The sequence below is a fragment of the Pristis pectinata genome, chromosome 9 (assembly GCF_009764475.1).
Source record: "Pristis pectinata isolate sPriPec2 chromosome 9, sPriPec2.1.pri, whole genome shotgun sequence".
Taxonomy (NCBI): Eukaryota; Metazoa; Chordata; class Chondrichthyes; order Rhinopristiformes; family Pristidae; genus Pristis; species Pristis pectinata.
This window is the reverse complement of record NC_067413.1, coordinates 13,730,053-13,748,295: the sequence shown is the minus strand read 5'-3', so window position 1 is coordinate 13,748,295 and position 18,243 is coordinate 13,730,053. Positions and strand designations below refer to the sequence as shown.

The following is an 18,243-nucleotide window of genomic DNA, read 5'->3' as shown; positions in this document are numbered from 1 at the left end:
AATACTGTGTCTTAAACTTGCAGATAGCATGGATAAAGCAGTTGTTCGCAAGTGAAGTATAAGCTGCTAAGAGATTTAAAATTGAGGCAGATGCAGCATCTTTTGGTTTGGAACAAAATTCCATTTTGGGATTGCGAAAGCTGGATTTTTGGCTTGTGCCAGGCTATGCCATAATGTGAAGATGCAGCCTGCAAATTCATGGCAAGATTCAACTTGGTCTTGGGAATTTTGAAATTATTTTTGAATGGTTGACATTAAAATGACAGCATTCCTGACCAGGTTCGTAACTGAATGTATAATCCTGCTCTCTTAATTAGCAACAGGAGACTTGTAAATATTAGGGCACACTTGCTAAAACATATTAACTGGGCAGTTCAGTCTTTTGAATTTTATAATTTTATGGGAGCTCATTTGTATGTAGGGGTGTCCATAAGCCGGGTGTTCGTAAGCTGGAGATGGCCTGTACATTTTCATTTCAGGAGCCCTGAGTAAATAATAAAAATGTATTTTCATATGAGAGGATCACAGCCAAGATCTTTTCTAGTTGAATACCACATCATTAAGAGTTTTGGCAGAGTAAAAGATGCAGGAACCATTCCAGTTTTCACTGGTTTCATATTTCCATCCATCCAAGTATATAAGCTGCAGCTGTTCCCCTTTACAAAGAAAGTGTAATTCAATTCTGTCTAAACATCAGGATTATTTCAGATATAATAGTAAATCTCTTTAATTTGTGTGCTGTGCTTGCAAACACTTGACAGACGATGGCACAAAATTTGGGATTCATTACTAATGATTGTGGCAATACAAAAAAAATTGCATGGTTCATCATTCCTCTGGCTTTGAACCTCAACATAGGTGATGGTCATCTCCAAATGGTACACACACAAATTATTGAGAATGTGGACAATTGACACAGAAACAGAAAAAATTGGATTTCTCCAGTTTGTGAAAGTGGAACTCAGAAACAGACTACGGAATACCCAGTGTTCAATCCATAACTGTGAAGGAGAGTATCACGGTAACACACTTTGCCATTCAAAATGCAACATCTCACTGTAAAACTATAGGTGTTGCCCTACAGTTGAAATAGGGATCTTCCCAGAAAGAAATTTACCAAAATGCTCTTTTGCAGAGGCAACCCCACTTGAAATATTATTAGCATTTGTAAAGCAAAGTTCACCCTATCACATTGCATTGAAAATTAAAAGAATGTGTATTAAGAAATAAAGAGTCTGTGTCTCCAATTACAGCACAGCTGCAGAAAGTACTTAACTCAGTGATAACGTGTGGTGCCCTCCAGCACAGTTGGAATGTAGTCTATTCCAAAATTTGAGTTTCAAACAATAACATATTGGTTTGATAAAAAGACTTTTTTAAGTACAAATTATAGATCTTAAACACCACTTTTGATTTGTAATTTAACCCTTTGATTTTGCTTGATGATTTAGCATATTATGTTCAAGGAAGAGCACAATCTGGCTTAGACCAATTTGGATTTAATTTAGAAAAATGTAAATTTGGCACGCTAATAAGCTTGGAGGGTTTAAGCCATGCAATCCTTTTGAAATATACAGTCGTAATACTCATTCTCTTTCACTGTTTATCCTGCCTGAGGTTGTCTTCCACACAAAGCCGTTGATAGTCACAGGTGACTGAAAAATTTTTATACGTTGTTCAGATCTACTCACATCTGAATTTTAGTGTTTGCTGTTATTAAGTTTACATTTGTGCAGATTTAAGGACACCTGTCAATTTGTCATTCATTCTAACCAATCAATTGTGGTGAGTGTCCTCAGGCTCCCTGACTTTTCGTTGAATGGTATATGGTTTCTTTTGGTCTGTCAATATTATGTGGTCTTGAACAGCTAAGTTGAAGGGCAGGGTACTCAATTCAGAAAATAATGAGATCAGAAGCAGCAGAGTAATGTTAGGATGGAGCAATAGATTAGTTTAGATTTCAATGGCTGTAATTTTGATGTTGGAGTTTTCATTTTCATTGACTTCACTGCAGCTGGCTTCCAAGGAGATGTATAACATGAAACTGCATGGATGTGGTCGGTTTTAATCTGTCATCTAAAGCTATCCCTTGCCCCAAATAAGTGAAGCTGGCACAAAAAGAACGGGCATTTTTACTTTCATTCTCAGGTTTGCTGGCAGGGTCAGCATTTCTCACCCATACCCTGGCTGCCACCAGCAATTAAATGCGGATAATTTTCTCAAAGTTCGTGCGTCTTTGTGGCAGAGGTGCCTCTGCCACACCATTGGTAGCAAGGTCCAAGGTTCTGATTCAAGAATGAGGAAGGAATCCATATTTATGTCCAAGTCGGGAAGCTACAACTTAGAGGAAAACATTACTCTGACTGTATTCATATGCCCCTGCGTTTTCCCTCTGAGTGATGGGGGTCATGGGTTTGGGAGGAACTGCTGAGTAAGCCCAGGTGAGTTACTGCAGTGCGTGTTGTGAATAGTGCATGCTGGAGCTATGGCATGGTAATGGTGGAGGAGGTGGATGCTCAACCTGGTGAATAGCAGATCAGTTCCTTGCACCTGAAAATCCAGCTTCTTCAGTGTTGTCAACAGTCAACTACAAGTTCAGGTTTCATAGAATGAGGTTTCTGCATTCATTTTCAGTCAGAATGCCCAAATTTTGGACCAGTTAGAAATCTTGGTTCATAAGCTAATAATTCTAGGTCTTGAGAGCCATAACCAGTGGTCCTTGAGGGACATGTGGAAAGTGCTCAAAAAATGCTGAACAATTTCTAACATACCAGATTTTGTCAAGTCAAAATGAGCAGATTTGCTCCTTGAAGTTCTAAGTAGTAACAGTAGGTTACGCATGAACGTATGAATTAGGAGACTAATGTGGTTCACAGTACTCCAAGAGATCTCTCAAATGGCCTATATATCCAAATCATAACCTCTCAACTTTTGTTTTCAATTCCCCTATCAATTAAAAAGATCATTCTGTTAGCTTTCCTAATTACTTGCTGCACCTGCAAACTAGCTGTTAGGGAACCATGCACTGGCACACCCAGATCCCTTTGGATCTCAGAGCTCTGCGTTCTCTTACCATTCAGATAATTTGCTTTTTTCACTTTTTCTGATGGAATGGATGTTTGTGTTTTCTCACATTATGCTCCATATACTCCTGATTTTTGTTCACTCACTGATCTGTCTATATCCATTTGTATCTTCCATTTGTGCTCTTCATGGCTTGCTATCCTTTTTATCTTGGTGCATCAGCAACTTCAGCGCCTTCATTCAAGTCATGTACAGAAATTGTAAAAAGTTGAAACCTCTGCACCAGCCTAAGGAAATTCAGCACGTCCCCAGTGACCCTCACCAATTTTTACAGATGCACCATACTCACAGCTTGGTATAAGGCAACTGCTCTGCCTAAGATCGCAAGGAATTGCAGAGAGTTTTGGACACAGCCCAATCTATAACGAAAACCAGTCTCCCCTCCATTCCCGCTGCTTTGGGAAAGCAGCCGGCATAATCAAGGATCCCTCCCACCCCAGTCATTCCCTCTTCTCCCCCTTCCATAGGGCAGAAGATACAAAGGCTTGAGAATACGTACCACCAGACTCAAGGACAGCTCCTGTCCCGCTGTTATAAGATTCTTGAGAGGACCTCTTTTACCCTAAAAATGAACTCTTGATCTCTCAGTCTACCTCGTCATGGCACTTCCTACCTGCACTGCACTTTCTCTGTAACTGTAACACCATATTCTGCATTCTTCTATTGTTTTTTTCTTTTGTACTACCTCGATTTACTGAAGTATGGAATGAGCTGCTTGGATGGCATGCAAACAGAGCTCTTCACTGTCTCTCGGTACATGTGACAATAGTAAACCAATTAGCACTCAATTCCTTCAGGGTTCACCTCACAACGGCCACACCATTGCCCCCCCAAATGTTCCCAGGCAACCTGGGTCCTGACAACAAATGAAATTAGTTAAGATCAGTCAAGTGACCAGTGCTGGGATATCTAATATATTTGAGTGGCCAATGACTTGCCATTATACTAACGACATATCAGTTGTCACACCTCTTGATCTGTGACCACCAAATGAAAGGCTCCTTGTAGAAGCCACCTTGCAGATAGTCACTCTAATGCCCTGCTATCTACTTATACATACTATGTCAGATGCAGCAGGACACCTGGTGTGCTCTCTCTCAATATTTGTCACTTCTTCCTGGTAGTGTTAGGGCTGAGCTTTCACCTTGGGCATCCAGCTTAGAACATATGGCTTAGAATTATTGTGCATTTCAAGTTAGTTTAGAGTGAAACAAAAAAAACTGCTGGAGGAACTCAGCAAATCAGGCAGCATCCGCAGAGGGAAATGGACAGACAAAATGTCCATCTGACCTACTAAGTTCTTTCAGCAGTTTGTTGCTCCAGATTCCAGCATCTACAGTCTCTAGAGTGAAACTTGGATTTACTTAAGAACGGTCCAATATTCGCTATCTTTTTAACCCTATCATTAATTTTTTTTCAAAGACTACAAGTGAAATATTTTCCCTTTCATGTAATTATTCTCTCAGATAGGCGAGTTTATAGTTTGGCAGAATCATTGGTTGGCAAAAATACAAGGGTGAAGGTAATTAATACAAATCATTATCGAAAGTGTTTAAGTTTTGACATCATGGCTGATTTTGGGACTTATTTACTTTCCGTTCCCCTGCGTTACAGTTGTCCTAGCACAAATGCAAAATACTGTAGCTGCTTGAATCTGAAATAAAACTGGAACATGCTGGAAATGCTCAGCAACTCAGACAGCATCCGTGGAGAGAAATAAAGTTAATGTTTTAATTAAGGACTCTTTCATCGAGAGGAATTCATCAACCAGAGCCACTAGTTCCGCCTAACTTTTCCAGCATTTTCTGTTTTAATTTCATAGTATGCTATATTAGTTATAACATTTGTAGGTTAGCAATGGAATTAATTATATTTCTTCCCCTCATCTTTCTGTCTTGCTACTAACATCGATTCTGATTCATTTACGTTGTTGTGTAGCATCTGCAGGTTCCCTTCAAGTTGCACACCATCCTGATTTGGAAGCATATTGCCATTCCTTCATCATCACTGGGTCTAAACCCTGGAACTCCCTTAACAACAGCACTATGTGTATACTTTCACCAGAAGGACTGCAGCGATTCAAGAAGGTGGCTCAGCACCAGTTCCTCAACGACAAATAGAGATGGCAATAAATACTGCTCTTTCTAGCAACACCCAGACCCCAATAAATGAATAAATAACAATAAATTTTGATTTCATCTGCACTCTCTGTGGAATTAATAAAGGGACGAGGGAGGGTGGTCATAATAGGACTATTTTTACCCTCTACCACATGATAGCAAGAAATTTGGTTGGGATCTCCATGAAAAATATAATTTTGGACTGATCTTTATCAAGTTTTCTCTGTGGAGGAGCCATTTGCAAATAACAGCACAATGCCAGTAGACCCCTGCAAACATTAACACACTATCAGTGATCCTCTGTAAATATTCGTGTACATCTCTAGACCTTCCCACTACATGGATGTCAGCTCCCAAATGAAAACAGTGTTATAGTTATGGAAACTTTTTATTAGTCGGCAGCAAGTGAAAAATAAAAACAACTCTGATGGTTGGCAGAAATCTCCTGACATCGGTAGTCTTGTGAGATACTTGTTTAAAAGCTAGACTTAGAAAAACATCCTTGCTGGCAATGTTAGAACCTCCATTACCTTCTTGAGGCGAGTCTCAGTGTTATTGGACTGCAGGCTCCAAATGGGGATCTCACTGCCCCAAGTAGGCTGTTCCGAGGAAAAGATGGTGATGTTACAGTGGGGACCCTACATATGGGGCCTTAAAAAGCCAGAAGAGCCCTACAGATGGCAGAAGGTTTTGTCTTTCTGCCTCCAGAGTCTAAGCCCTACACAGCTAAGCATGGAGGTGCATTTGGAGGGTGGGAATACATCTGCAAGGGCATTCACCTCTTTTACTGAAACTAGGACCATGTCTCCCCTGCTCCGTGGTGGGCAGTTATAGAGACGAACCATAACTGGGAATGTGCAGGAGGGAAATGGAATAGGAGACCAGCTTCTGTGCCACCCTGTCGGCCTTTATGTTGAGGAAGGGTCAACTAGCAAAGAGTGATGGGAATGCAAAGAGGAAAATTAAGGTCAGGACAAGGAGGTGACAACAGGTTTCGCAACTCATATTCCCACCATTTTCAGCATTGTCAGGGTTAAGGGTGGCTTAACAGTAACAAATGGTACCATGTGGTACATGCATCAAGTGCTTGAATGTATGCCAATCATTTAGTCAGACTAAACAGACTTGTGAAAGGGGCTGTAAGGTTAGGTGAAACCTGAAATTCTGCCATCCCATTGCCTTAATGACTATGATGGCCTCTTCCTGAGGAGTCATACAGCACGGAAACAGGCCCTTCGCCCAACTGGTCCATGCTGACCAAGATTCCCATCTAAGCTAGTCCCATTTGCCCACGTTTGGCCCATATCTCTCTAAACCTTTCCTATCCATGTACCTGTCCAAGTTCCTTTTAAATGTCGTTAATGTATCTGTCTCAACCACTTCCTCTGGCAGCTCATTCTATATACTAATCACTCTCTGGGTGAAAAAGTTGCCCTTCAGGTTCCTACTAAATCTCTCCCCTCTCACCCTAAACCTATGTCCTCTAGTTCTTGACTCCCCAACCCTGGGAAAAAGACTGTGCAGATTCACCTTACCTATGCCCCCAGTCAGTGTTGATTGACACCGAACTTTATCTGTTCTCATTAATTACGTGCAAGCAAAAGTATACCATCGAGGTATTAAAAAAAAGCATTGGGTACAAATTTGTCCTTAGTCACATATGTCTACTCCACTTCTGTGTGCGCGTCGCACTCCACTTCTGAAAATGGGTTCCACTGAAACATTACATTTCAGTCAAGTAAAACATTCTTTACCCTGGATCCAACGTGGCAGCATTCATCCAAAACCACATTGTTAAGTTCTTCAAGCATGAAAGGTCTCAGCTGTTAGAAACTGTTTGCATGTGTACTTGGGCAGGTGTTTATTATATAGGAAAATGTTGTTGCCTTGCATAGCAAATTTACTGCAGTTGGACTTTTATTTTGGTATTTCTCCAGTTCTTGAAGGTTGATCAGTGCATTCAGCCTGAATACAACTTCTTCTGTCACTTGAGCTTCTCACCGCGCATAAACAGTGCTTACTGACTTATTGATTAAGCCAACACTTACTCTCATGCCCCAATATAAGAAGAATGTGGAGATTGTGGAAGAGGTGCAGAAGAGGTTTACCAAGATGCTGCCTGAATTAGATGGTATGAGCTATAAGGAGAGGTTGGACAGACTTGGGTTGTTCTCCTTAGAGCGTCAGAGGCTGAGGAGAGACCTGATAGAGGTTTTTTAAATTATGAGAGGCATAGATAGGGTAGACAGTCAGAATCTGTTCCCCAGCATAGAAATGTCAAACAGCAGAGGACATGCTTTTAAGATTAGAGGGAGGAATTTAAAGGCGCTGTGATGGGCAAGTTTTTTTTACGTAGAGAGTGGTAGGTGCTTGGAATGGGTTACCGGGGGTAGTAGTGGAAGCAGGCAGTTTGGTGGAGTTTAAGAGGCTTTTGGATAGACACATGAATATGGAGGGGTATGGATGATAAACAGGAGGAGGACATTTAGCATAAATGTCATGGGCCGAATTGCATGTCCGGTGCTGTACTGTTCTATGTTGTTTCTGAATTGCAGACACAAGAGACATCTGGAGCAACAGATAAGATGCCAGAGGAACTCAGTGTGTCAGGCAGCTCCTGTGGAGGAAAATGGACCAGTCCAGATGAGGGGTATTGACCCAAAATGTTGACTGTCCATTTCCCTCCACAGATGCTGCCTGACCTGTCGAGTTCCTCCAGCATCTGTTGTTGCTTGTTTTTGAATTCCTCCTTGGCTCTGCTTGTCCCTTTTTTTTGTGATGTTCTGTATTCGCTACAACAGTCCAGTACATCTGTAATCTTCCAACTCTGGCTTGCTGAGTACCCAGTGTTTAGTTGCTGCAGAATTGGCAATCTTGCCTTCAGCTACCAAGACCCCAAGCCCAATTCCCTCTATCTTTTACAAGATGATGCTTAAATCTGTCTTTGTGCTCAGGGACAGAGAATGCTGGAAATACTTAGTGGGGTAGTTAGTATCTGGAGAAAGAAATAGAGATAATATTTTAGATTGATGACTTTTATCAGAACTAAGAAAAGATAGGAAGTAAACATTTTAGACTGCAGAGAATGGGTAGAGGTGGAGAGAATGCCTGTGAGAGTGTAGAGGACAGGGGAGACTGAATGGCATAAACAGTGGTGGTGCTGGCTGAGAGAGAGTTGTGAAGATGTTTTAATCATAAATGAGCAGAATAGAGGCAATGTAAGTAGAACGAGGTCAGTGAAAACAGTGGAGGAGAGAGAAGGTGAGGCCCAAAAAATTAATGCTGGAACAGTGAGCTGCAAAGCGGTGAAGCAAAACACTGCAGATACTGGAAATCTGAAATAAAGATAACAAATGCTGAACTATTCAGTAAGTCAGGCAGCTTATATAGAGAGTGAAACAGAATTAATGTTGCAGATTGATAACTTTTCATCAAATCTGGCCAATTTTGATACGTACAACACAGAAATGAGCCCTTTCATTCTGCCTCGTCCACGCCAATCATGCCTATTTATGCTAATCTTATTCGCCTGCATTAGGCCCGTATCCCTCTACACCTTTCCTATCTAAGTACCCATACAATGCTTTTCTGGAAATGTTGATTATCTGAAATTCTTGAACTCAAAGTTAACGCCTGAAGACTGTTATGTGCCAAGTAAGATGTTGTTCCTCAAGCATTGTTGGAATAGTGTAAAAGGCCAGAGAAAGAGTGATCAGAATTAGAGTGTGATGGAGAATTAAAGTGAAAGGCATTTGGAAGCTCAGGGTCATTTTGCAGAATGAACAGAAATATTTTGCCAAGCAGTTGCCCAATCTGCATTTGGTTTCTCTAGTGCAGAGGAGACCACAACATGAGCACTGAATACCACGCACTAACTTGGAAGAAGCACAGGTGCTTTGCTGCTTCACCGAGAAGTGTTTAGATGGTAGATGGGGGAAAAGGTGATATGGCAGGTGGTGTAGCTCTTGAATCCACTGTAACCAACTTTTTTTTATCTCCTCCTTTGTGGCATGAGGTCAGGGTTTGTTTGATGACACCCCTGTGAAGCAGCTTGGGAAGTTTTACGACTTGAAACGTTCTAAAAAAATTGTTGCTGTTGTTCTAATTGTACACCCTCGATAGCACATCTGTAATTTCTGGTCTCCTGCGGGATGTGCCAGCCCGGGTTTTATGAATAAAATAGCCAGCAGGAATGCTAGAGATCTGGAGTAAGTGTCCATATACCTGTTCAGTAGATTACAAATAATTAGTGTACTGGTTAAAATTTGCAATGTAACCATGAAAAATAAAGAGCAAAACAGTTAATTGATCAGTCAGTACCTGTGGAAAGTGTAGGGATTGTAATATTTTAGCTGTCCTGTCAAATAAGTCTGTAAGTAGCTCTTTTTCACCTGACTAGGACACATCGACTAAATGGCCTCCTTCTGTGCCTTAAATTCTGTCTTACTTGCCCTGCCAACAAGAACTTTAATCCTTTTGGCTGCAGTCATTAAAACATATTTTATCAGTCTCGTATAGCATTATTTGATTCAGATTATATTGTGGATAAAATTACCCAATTTGTGAAGCAGCTTGCTAACTACTCATTCAGCGTTTCAGTTTCAACAAAAACCCCTCAATTTGATTCAGAGTGGTTTAGATTTCTGCTGGCCGTTGATGAAAATCCCACACTGCAGATCAACCATATCCAGTGTGCTGAAACACTTAATTCAGGCAACTTGGCTGTAGGAATTTAGAGTGAGGAATTCCTCCACTTGTGCCAGGAATGCTGAACAGTAGGAACAATACCTCAGTACAGGTTCTTCTCTCATGGTGCATGCCTGGGGGACACCGATCAAATACAACATCTAGGTCAGCGTAACTTTATCCGGTGAGGCAAGACGGGTGTCTGAGATTAATAGGGGAAGGTGGCAGAGAGAACTGGGGAGACTGGCAAGAAGAGAAATGGGTGAAGGAGAGTGGGGAGAGAGATGAGGGGAGAAATGGACTTCAAAGAAGAAGGCTGACGCTTCAAAAGATGTGCATGGAGAATGTCTTAGTTCAACAGCTAGTTCAACAATTTCTGATCATGATTCCACTTTCATTTTATGCCTCTTCCAATCATGATTCCTCCTATTTACACCTCCACGAATCGTGATGGCACATTTCCCTTTTACACCTCTTCTAGTTGCCTTTTTTGCATCTTTACCTGCCCAATTACTGGGAACTTTCGCCTGCTGCATCCTCCCTTTTGTCCTTCAATCTTTCCAGCCTTCCATTTTACCACAGATCTCCCCCTTTGCTCTTCCCTCACATCCGCAATTACCCTGCGTCTTTATCTCTAATTAACGTTTTGATCTCTAACTTCATCATATTCTGGTGAAAGGTCAGCAACCTCGCATCTCCAACTGAGTGGTTTCACCAGTTTTGGGGTTTATCCTAGATTTCTACTGTCTGTGGCAATTTGCTTTTGAATGATAACACAGAAAGAGTCAAAGGAGGGGAAACAGAAGCTTAATTAGCACCACCATCCAGGCCTGAGGAAGCAAAAGAGATCTCAATGCAACGCCATTCCACCCTGCTAAGCAAATATTTCAGCCACATTCGAGGCCATGCTTTTCAGGCTTAGTTTGAGTTTCATTGGAGTGAAACAGAGAGCCAAGGACAGGGAGCTCAGATTGTGAGTGTTGGAGATGTCCGGAAGCTCACAGTCAAGTTAAAGTCTGGATATTCACTACAGCTCAGGATAAAATGGGTTGGGAAAGCAATAAGACATGGATGCACCAACAAACAACTAAATCAGCGAATATGTATGGTTAGCAAAGGACTCAGGCTGATCAAATGGACATCATAGATTCACAGGACAATACCAGGAAACAGGTCCTTCGGCCCATCTCCTTCATGCCAACCAAGACGCCTATCTAAGCTAATCCCATTTGCATGCATTTGGCCCATTTCCTTTTAAACCTTTCCTATCCACGTGCCTGTCCAAATGTTTCTTTTCAAATGTTGTAATTGTACCTTTGCCACTTCCTCTGGCAGCTTGTTTCATACACCCACCACCCTCTGTGTGCAAAACTTGCCCTTTAGGTCCCCTTTAAGTCTTTCCCTTCTTAAACCTGTGCCCTCTAGTTTTAGATTCCCATACACTGGAAAAAAGACTGTGACTCTCTGCCCTATATATGCCCCTCAGCCTCCTTCGCTCCAGCGAAAACAGTCCCAGCCTATCCAATCCCTCCTTATAACTCAAGCGCTCCAGTCAAGGAAACATCCTTGTGAATCCTTTCTGCACTATCTCTAGTGTAATCATATCCTTCCTATAGTATGGCAACCAAAACTGCACACCATGCTTCCAAGTGTGGTCTAACCAACATTTTGTATAACTGTAACATGACATCCTGGCTCTTGTACTCATTGCCACTGCTGATGAAGGCCAGCATGCCATTAGCCTTCTTCAGCACCCTGTCTACCTGTGTTGTCACTTTTAGAGAACTATGTACTTGTATCCCTGGATCTCTCTGTTCAACACTTCCTAGGGCCCTGCCATTCACTGTATATGTCCTGCCCTGGTTTAACTTTCCAAACTGCATCAATCACCAGGGCCTCAACATTGTATTCTGTAAATTTTATGTAATATCTATAAAACATCAGGGATAGCCATAAATCCAGCTGCCAACAAGGGGTGCCAAAGCTGTAGATCAGGCAGCATCTGTGGAGAGAAAAGAAGTTAACGTTGCAGGTAGATGACCTTTCATCAGAACTAGCCTGTTAAGAACCAAATGTTGAAAAACACGATGATGCTGGAAGAACTCAGCAGGCCAGGCAGCATCCATGGAGAAAAGCAGGCGGTCAACGTTTTGGGTCAGGACCCTTCTTCAGGACTGAAGATAGGAAAAGGGGAAGCCCAATATATAGGAGGGAAAAGCAGAGCAGTGATATTGGCCTTCCTCTTTTCCTACCTTCAGTCCTGAAGAAGGGTCCTGACCAAAATGTTGACCGCCTGCTTTTCTCCACGGATGCTGCCTGGCCTGCTGAGTTCCTCCAGCATCATTGTGTTTTTCATCTAGACTCCAGTATCTGCAGTCCTTTGTTTCTCATGAACCAAATGTTGGTTACCTGAAATTGTTGAATTCAATATTAAAGCCAGAGGTTGTAATGTGCTAAGTCAGAATAAATAAGGTTCCTCAAGCTTTCTTGGGAAAGTGTAAGTTTCCAAAGACAGGTCAGAGTGGGATGTAGAATTAAAGTGACAGACATTCAGAAGCAACTAATAAGGAAAGAAGCGATGAAGATGCAATAAGGTTTTGGAGCTATTCTGAAGAATTGGCCATGGTGAATGAAGTACTCATAAAGATTTGAATCATTACCTGAATTGTAAGATCAAAATAGGCGGTTTATAATAAGGCACGTGCTGATTTTGGGAAGGAAACATGAAGTGAAGGTTGAACCATTGTGGATGGAATACCAAATTCTTCACTTCGTTCTAATATTTTTCAGGAAACTACTTCTCCATGTCAGTAGGATCTGAACTATAGGTGCAGAGCCATCTGTATGTCAGGGCATGGAACTGCAGGATGGCTTTCAACTTCCTGATTGCAGTATTGGATCCTGCTTCTCACCCTAATGTTATGTGACATTTTTGACATAGGAATTCTATCCCACAACAAGCATCACATGCAACTGTTAATGTCTAAAATGAACTTTCCCAGAGCCTTTGGAATTTTCAATGCAATTTGAAATGTAATGTTGCAACGCCTTTGATCTGAATAAACAGGACTACCTTTAAACAGGATGTGTTATACACCTACTTGGTTTGTCTTCTCTTTGATTGAGGGTGTAGTGATACCTCATCTTACTTAACCCAGTGACTTATTTTAAATTCTACACAATGATCTTTCAAAGTATCAGTATGCAGTTTCCCTGGGTCTTAATAATAAGATAAGATACCTTTATCGGTCACATGTACATCAAAACACACAGTAAAATACATCTTTTTGCGTGGTGTTCTGGGGGCAGCCCGCAAGTGTTGTCACGCTTCCAGCGCCAACATAGCATGCCCACAACTTCCTAACCTGTATGTCTTTGGAATGTGGGAGGAAACCGCAGCACCCGGAGGAAACCCACACAGACATGGGCAGAGCGTACAAACTCCTTACAGACAGTGGCTGGATTTGAACCCTAGTCACTGGCGCTGTAAAGCGTTACACTAACCGCTACGGAGTGAGTTGCTGTAATAAGGATGGACTAATGGTTAAGTCTGGCAGCAACTGTGGAGAGGGAAGCAGAGTTCATGTGTCAGGTTGATGGCCTGTCATCAGAATGATTTGTACTCCAGATTGACAGCATCTTCACTTTTTTGGTTCTCTTAGGTTAAAGCTCTGGATAAAAGCTCCACAGCATTCCTTTCCCTTCCCCTCAATGGGGACTGCCTGGATTTCCTTCAGTCCCTCCTACTGATGACATAAATGAGACTGGGAACCAGGTCCAAGGAGAAGTATTACCATTATCACCTCTTTTTTCATTCTTAACAAATCAGTGTACTATTCCACTATGTTGCACCTCACTTTTGAGTATATAGCATTACATCCAATTTCTAATGCTTTAATAACATAAATGCTTTGAAATAAAAATCACCCATGAGACAACCGTCAGAACCCATGGGTTCGCAGTGCACTAGTTCACTGAATTTATATTCCATGATCTACCCTGAGACAGTAGGTCCCAAATTACATTCTAAAGGTGACTGACGTTGTGAAATGTTTGATGCACTTCATAAAAATCAGTTTGAGTAAGGTACTCTGAGGAGAATGCCTTCATTGCAAAACTTAACACAATGATTGTGCCAACCACCAGGATTCTTTTTTCTCTCCTTCACTGTCTTGTATAATTTATGGATAACTTATGTTCTGTATGTTGTCTGAATCTACGTACCTGTGATGCTGCTGCAAGCAAGTTTTTGATTATACCTAAACTATACACTGTACTTGTGCATATGACAATAAACTCGACTTAATTCCTGTTTGGTCATATTAAGGTTATGCCTCTGACCTTCCCCCATAGGTGCTGACTCTGTCTGCAGGATAGTCACATGGATCCCCTTCTCTGGAATGGCCAGCTTTCCAGGTTCATCCTGGATAGCAACTGTTGAGGCATGATTCAACTGTAATGTCTGTACATCTACACATTCCAGCAAGTTATCTTTTCAGTGCTGGGCCAATCCTGAGCCTCCATTGGCTGGTTGCTCTTTAGTAATATTGTGCTTCATGGAAAGGTCTTATCCGTGTGCCCGAGTCAATTTCAGGGGATTTTTTCCTATCATTCAGCTCTCAAGACAGAGAGCCTTTAAATATTATGGTTGTCAACTTTCAGCAGCTTAAATAAATCTTCACCTAGTTAAAAGGCATTCAGGTAATTGGATCATGGGGATAATTTGTCATATGGGCTACTAGAATACTGCAAATACTGTGAAATACCTTGGAAAGGAAGGGATTAATGGTTAATGGAAATGCGTGTGATATATTTTCATTGTTGTAAGAATTGGTCTGATTTCAATAAGTGAGATTGATGGAACTAGACTAGCTGATCCCATGAGTTTGAAATGTATTCCTTATCACCAAGCCAACGTAATGCTTCAATTCTCTTTGAGTTATTTGTTTAAGCAGCTAGTACTGTTGACATTGTGAAGATAGTTCTATCTGCCCAGCACCACCTAGAACAGGAGAAATGACTGGTGGTAACTATGGTGCTCTTGGCAGGTGTTCTCTACAAAACTGCATTCAGAGTCTGTTGAAGTGAAAAAGATGGTATAAGACATGGATTTTTCATTGTGTTGCTACTGCACAGAAAAATATACCCAGGAACCAAATGTCATTGCCTTGTTTTGCTGATTTCAAAAGAGCTTCAGGAAAGAGTTTATATAGCTTTACTTCCCTCTATTGAAGGAGCACAGACTACAGTGGTTTACTACATGCTCCATTAGTTTGCTTTGCATAATTTGGGCAGCATCACTGCCACAGACCTCCAGGGACCCGGGTTCCATCGTGACTTTGGGTGCTGTCCATGTGGAGTTCTCGCTGTGACCCCCTTGGTTTCTCTGGTAAGTTAATTGACTACTGTAAATTACCCCTTAGTGTAGGTAAGTAGCAATTGAATCAGAGGAGAGTTGATGGGCATGTAAAAGAGAGAGGGGGATTAAGTTGCAGGGGTACAGGGAAATGAGTAGAGGGAGAATGAGATTGCTTTGCTGGCATAGGTTCCTACCTTCTGTGTTGCAATAAGTAGTGCATGGCTACCGTTGCTTATATGTGATTTTCCATTTATTTGCTTCCATTGCAATTTTGTAATCTTTCCTTCCCTTTCTATTTCATGTCTGCAAGGAGTTACCTTGGTCCTCAGTAGCTCCAACACTGGAACCCTGCTTCTCACGGCCTGCCAGGCCAGCCAACCAGCGTCCACCATCGCGATGGGCTTCACGCTCCCCTTCTGCCTCCCAGTCTTCATCCTCTGGGGATTTAGTTTGCATCAGTCAACCCAGAACTGGTGAACCACCTGCAACGGATCAAGAACATGACCCAGAGCACAAGCCTGCATAGTACACAAGTTAATAACAAAGAACACTGTAATTCACAGTCCCAGTGACCCTATGTAGTGGACAATCCTACTCAACGTTCACGATTATGAAGGATTCAACAAATCAGGAATGAACTGTTGTGTATCAAACCTATAACATAAGTGCTATGTCTGTACTCCAGATTGAGAGTACTATCCATACGGATGGCTGTAAAGATGGGAATTTCTTTGCTTGTAATGCAGTGGTTTATGAGTCTCTGTTAATTTTATTTAGCTATTTCGCTAAGCAAAGCAATTTGAAAGGTGCACAGTGTAGACTTTGAAGATATGCTCCTTCCATCCTCTGCTCTTCCATCAATGGGGCTGTGTGGTGAGGATTTATTTTTTTCACTGCAAGTTAAGTTCTCAAACCAAGTGACATGTATTCAGTGTCATTTTCCTGGCAGCTGGAAATCTAGTGATTACAGTGCTGAGCCCCTAAATAAGACAGTGGGTGGATGTGGTATCCATGTTCCCAGTGCTGCCTCTAACACATGTCTGCGACTGCAATTGGGATGAACTTTCCTATGTTTTTAAGCCAGATCATTTGCTTCAGCTCCATCAGTGGGGAGATGGAGCTGCTTAGTTCTACCCTGTCAAAGATGCTTTGGCTGGCCCCCAAGTTGCAGTGCAGGTACGACTTGAATCATCCTGCCATTCCTGATGGTTGAACAGAGGGATTAGACCGATTCAAGTTGGGGAACTTTTATCCAGTGAAAAAAATTCCGATTAATGCAAAAAAATGTTTAAAAGTATTACTACAATAAAAAATTTATAACTATTATATCTACAAAGTCTTGTATTTCATTGCTTACAGTAGCTTCACAATATTACCATACACCATTGCACGCCTCAGTAAGATGGCTATGATGCCAAAGTATTTGCCTGTAAAAGGTACACTATACAATAGACGAAGATGCTCGAGAAGTTGAAGGGGTTGGAGTGGTCTCTCAGTAATTTGGGCTGCCTTTCTTTTACATTGCACTGTATTGGTTTCCATGTAAAATAGTCCTAATTATATTCTTTTAAAAAAAACATTAATTTTTATTTTACTATTGATGCCAGTGCGACTTTGTAAAGTGCTTCATATGGATTGAAGCTTTAGTTAGAATGACACAGAGTTTACGGTGCTCTCGAGTAGAGCGAGGGGTATCGTCTAGGTTTAGGGACAAAAAAGAAACTATATTGAATAGAGTTTTAATTTTTTTTTGCTAGAGCATAAAGCAAAAAAGAAGAGAGATAAGGACAGTCTTAATAAGTTAGTTGAATGATGGTACGATACTTGACTTGCATGCCATTGGGTCCATAGCACTTTAGTGCATGTATATAGCTACTGTACCCCCAATATCACATAAAAATGAAGAACAAAAAGACAAAGAATCCACTGTTACAAAGTTGTGAGGTTAATCATGTACTGTATTTTAATTATTGGTGTTTCTTGCATTAACTAGGAAGAAAGCATTTTTAACTAAATTATTGTAACAGTTCAACTGTCTGTGTACAGTATTGATAATTTTTGGAAAATATTGAGATATTGTTCAAACTTAATATTGTAATGAATGTCTTTAGGGTTCAGTGTAAGACATAATTTACCCATAAATAAAAGTTCGAATTTCCAACACCTGATATTGCTTCTCAAATTCCTTTGCAGTGAATGGGGTTATAAACATAATGCCAGGTCCATCTTTGCAAGTGTGAGCATGTATGAGTGTGTGCTTGTGAGTTTATATGTGTGTGAGAATTAGAAAGTGCATGGTCCTTTATGTGAGAGAGAGAATGAATGCAAGTCAATCTTTATGTGAGAGGGTGTTCGAAACTGTGTGCGAGGGGGAAGGTGCATGGGTCTGTGTGTGAGAGAATGTGTTAGTGGTTATGTGTGTGCACAAGAGTTTATGCATCTGTGTCTTTGTGTGAGACTAAGACTCGTCCTAAAATCCAAATAAATCAACCATAATTTAGAGTATTAAGTAGTTGGAGAAATGTGAAGCTATCAGGTTACTGCCAAAATAAATCTGAGGATAAACATAATTTTGTCAACAGGTATTAAATCAGTTGCACATAATTACTTGTGTTGTAATTCTTTCAAATGTTTATCAAACCACCTCTATGCTGGGCAATGGTTCTGCAAAGCTGCTGAATTCCACAAGCCAGGATGTTAGCCAAAACACCATGGGCTAGGGAGGGGGGAAATCATTCAGGTTTCCCACTTAGAACCACAGAACCATAGAACAATACAGCATAATACAGGCCCTTTGCCCCACCATGTTGTGCCGACCTTCAAACCACACCTAAGGCTATCTAACCCCTTCCTCCCACATATCCCTCTATTTTAAATTCCTCCATATGCTTTTCTAACAATCTCTTGAATTTGACCAACGTATCAGCCTCCACCACCACCCCAGGCAGCGCATTCCATGCACCAACCACTCTCTGGGTGATAAACCTCCCTCTG

At 41.3% G+C, this 18,243-nt stretch overlaps 1 protein-coding gene across 2 annotated transcripts in view; it reads left to right on the top strand.

Moving 5' to 3' along the window:
• The window catches only part of LOC127574282 (microtubule cross-linking factor 1), a 166,546-nt gene extending 149,134 nt beyond the window's left edge, over nucleotides 1–17,412 (top strand). Inside the window, exon 15 of one of the 2 annotated variants that reach the window (XM_052023159.1) lies at nucleotides 15,560–17,412. In XM_052023159.1, the coding sequence (XP_051879119.1) occupies nucleotides 15,560–15,775 (216 nt within the window). In that variant the 3' untranslated portion in view covers nucleotides 15,776–17,412. The remainder of the gene's footprint in view (nucleotides 1–15,559) is intronic. The other variant, XM_052023160.1, reaches the window with a different exon arrangement.
• The last annotated feature ends 831 nt before the right edge of the window (nucleotides 17,413–18,243 follow it).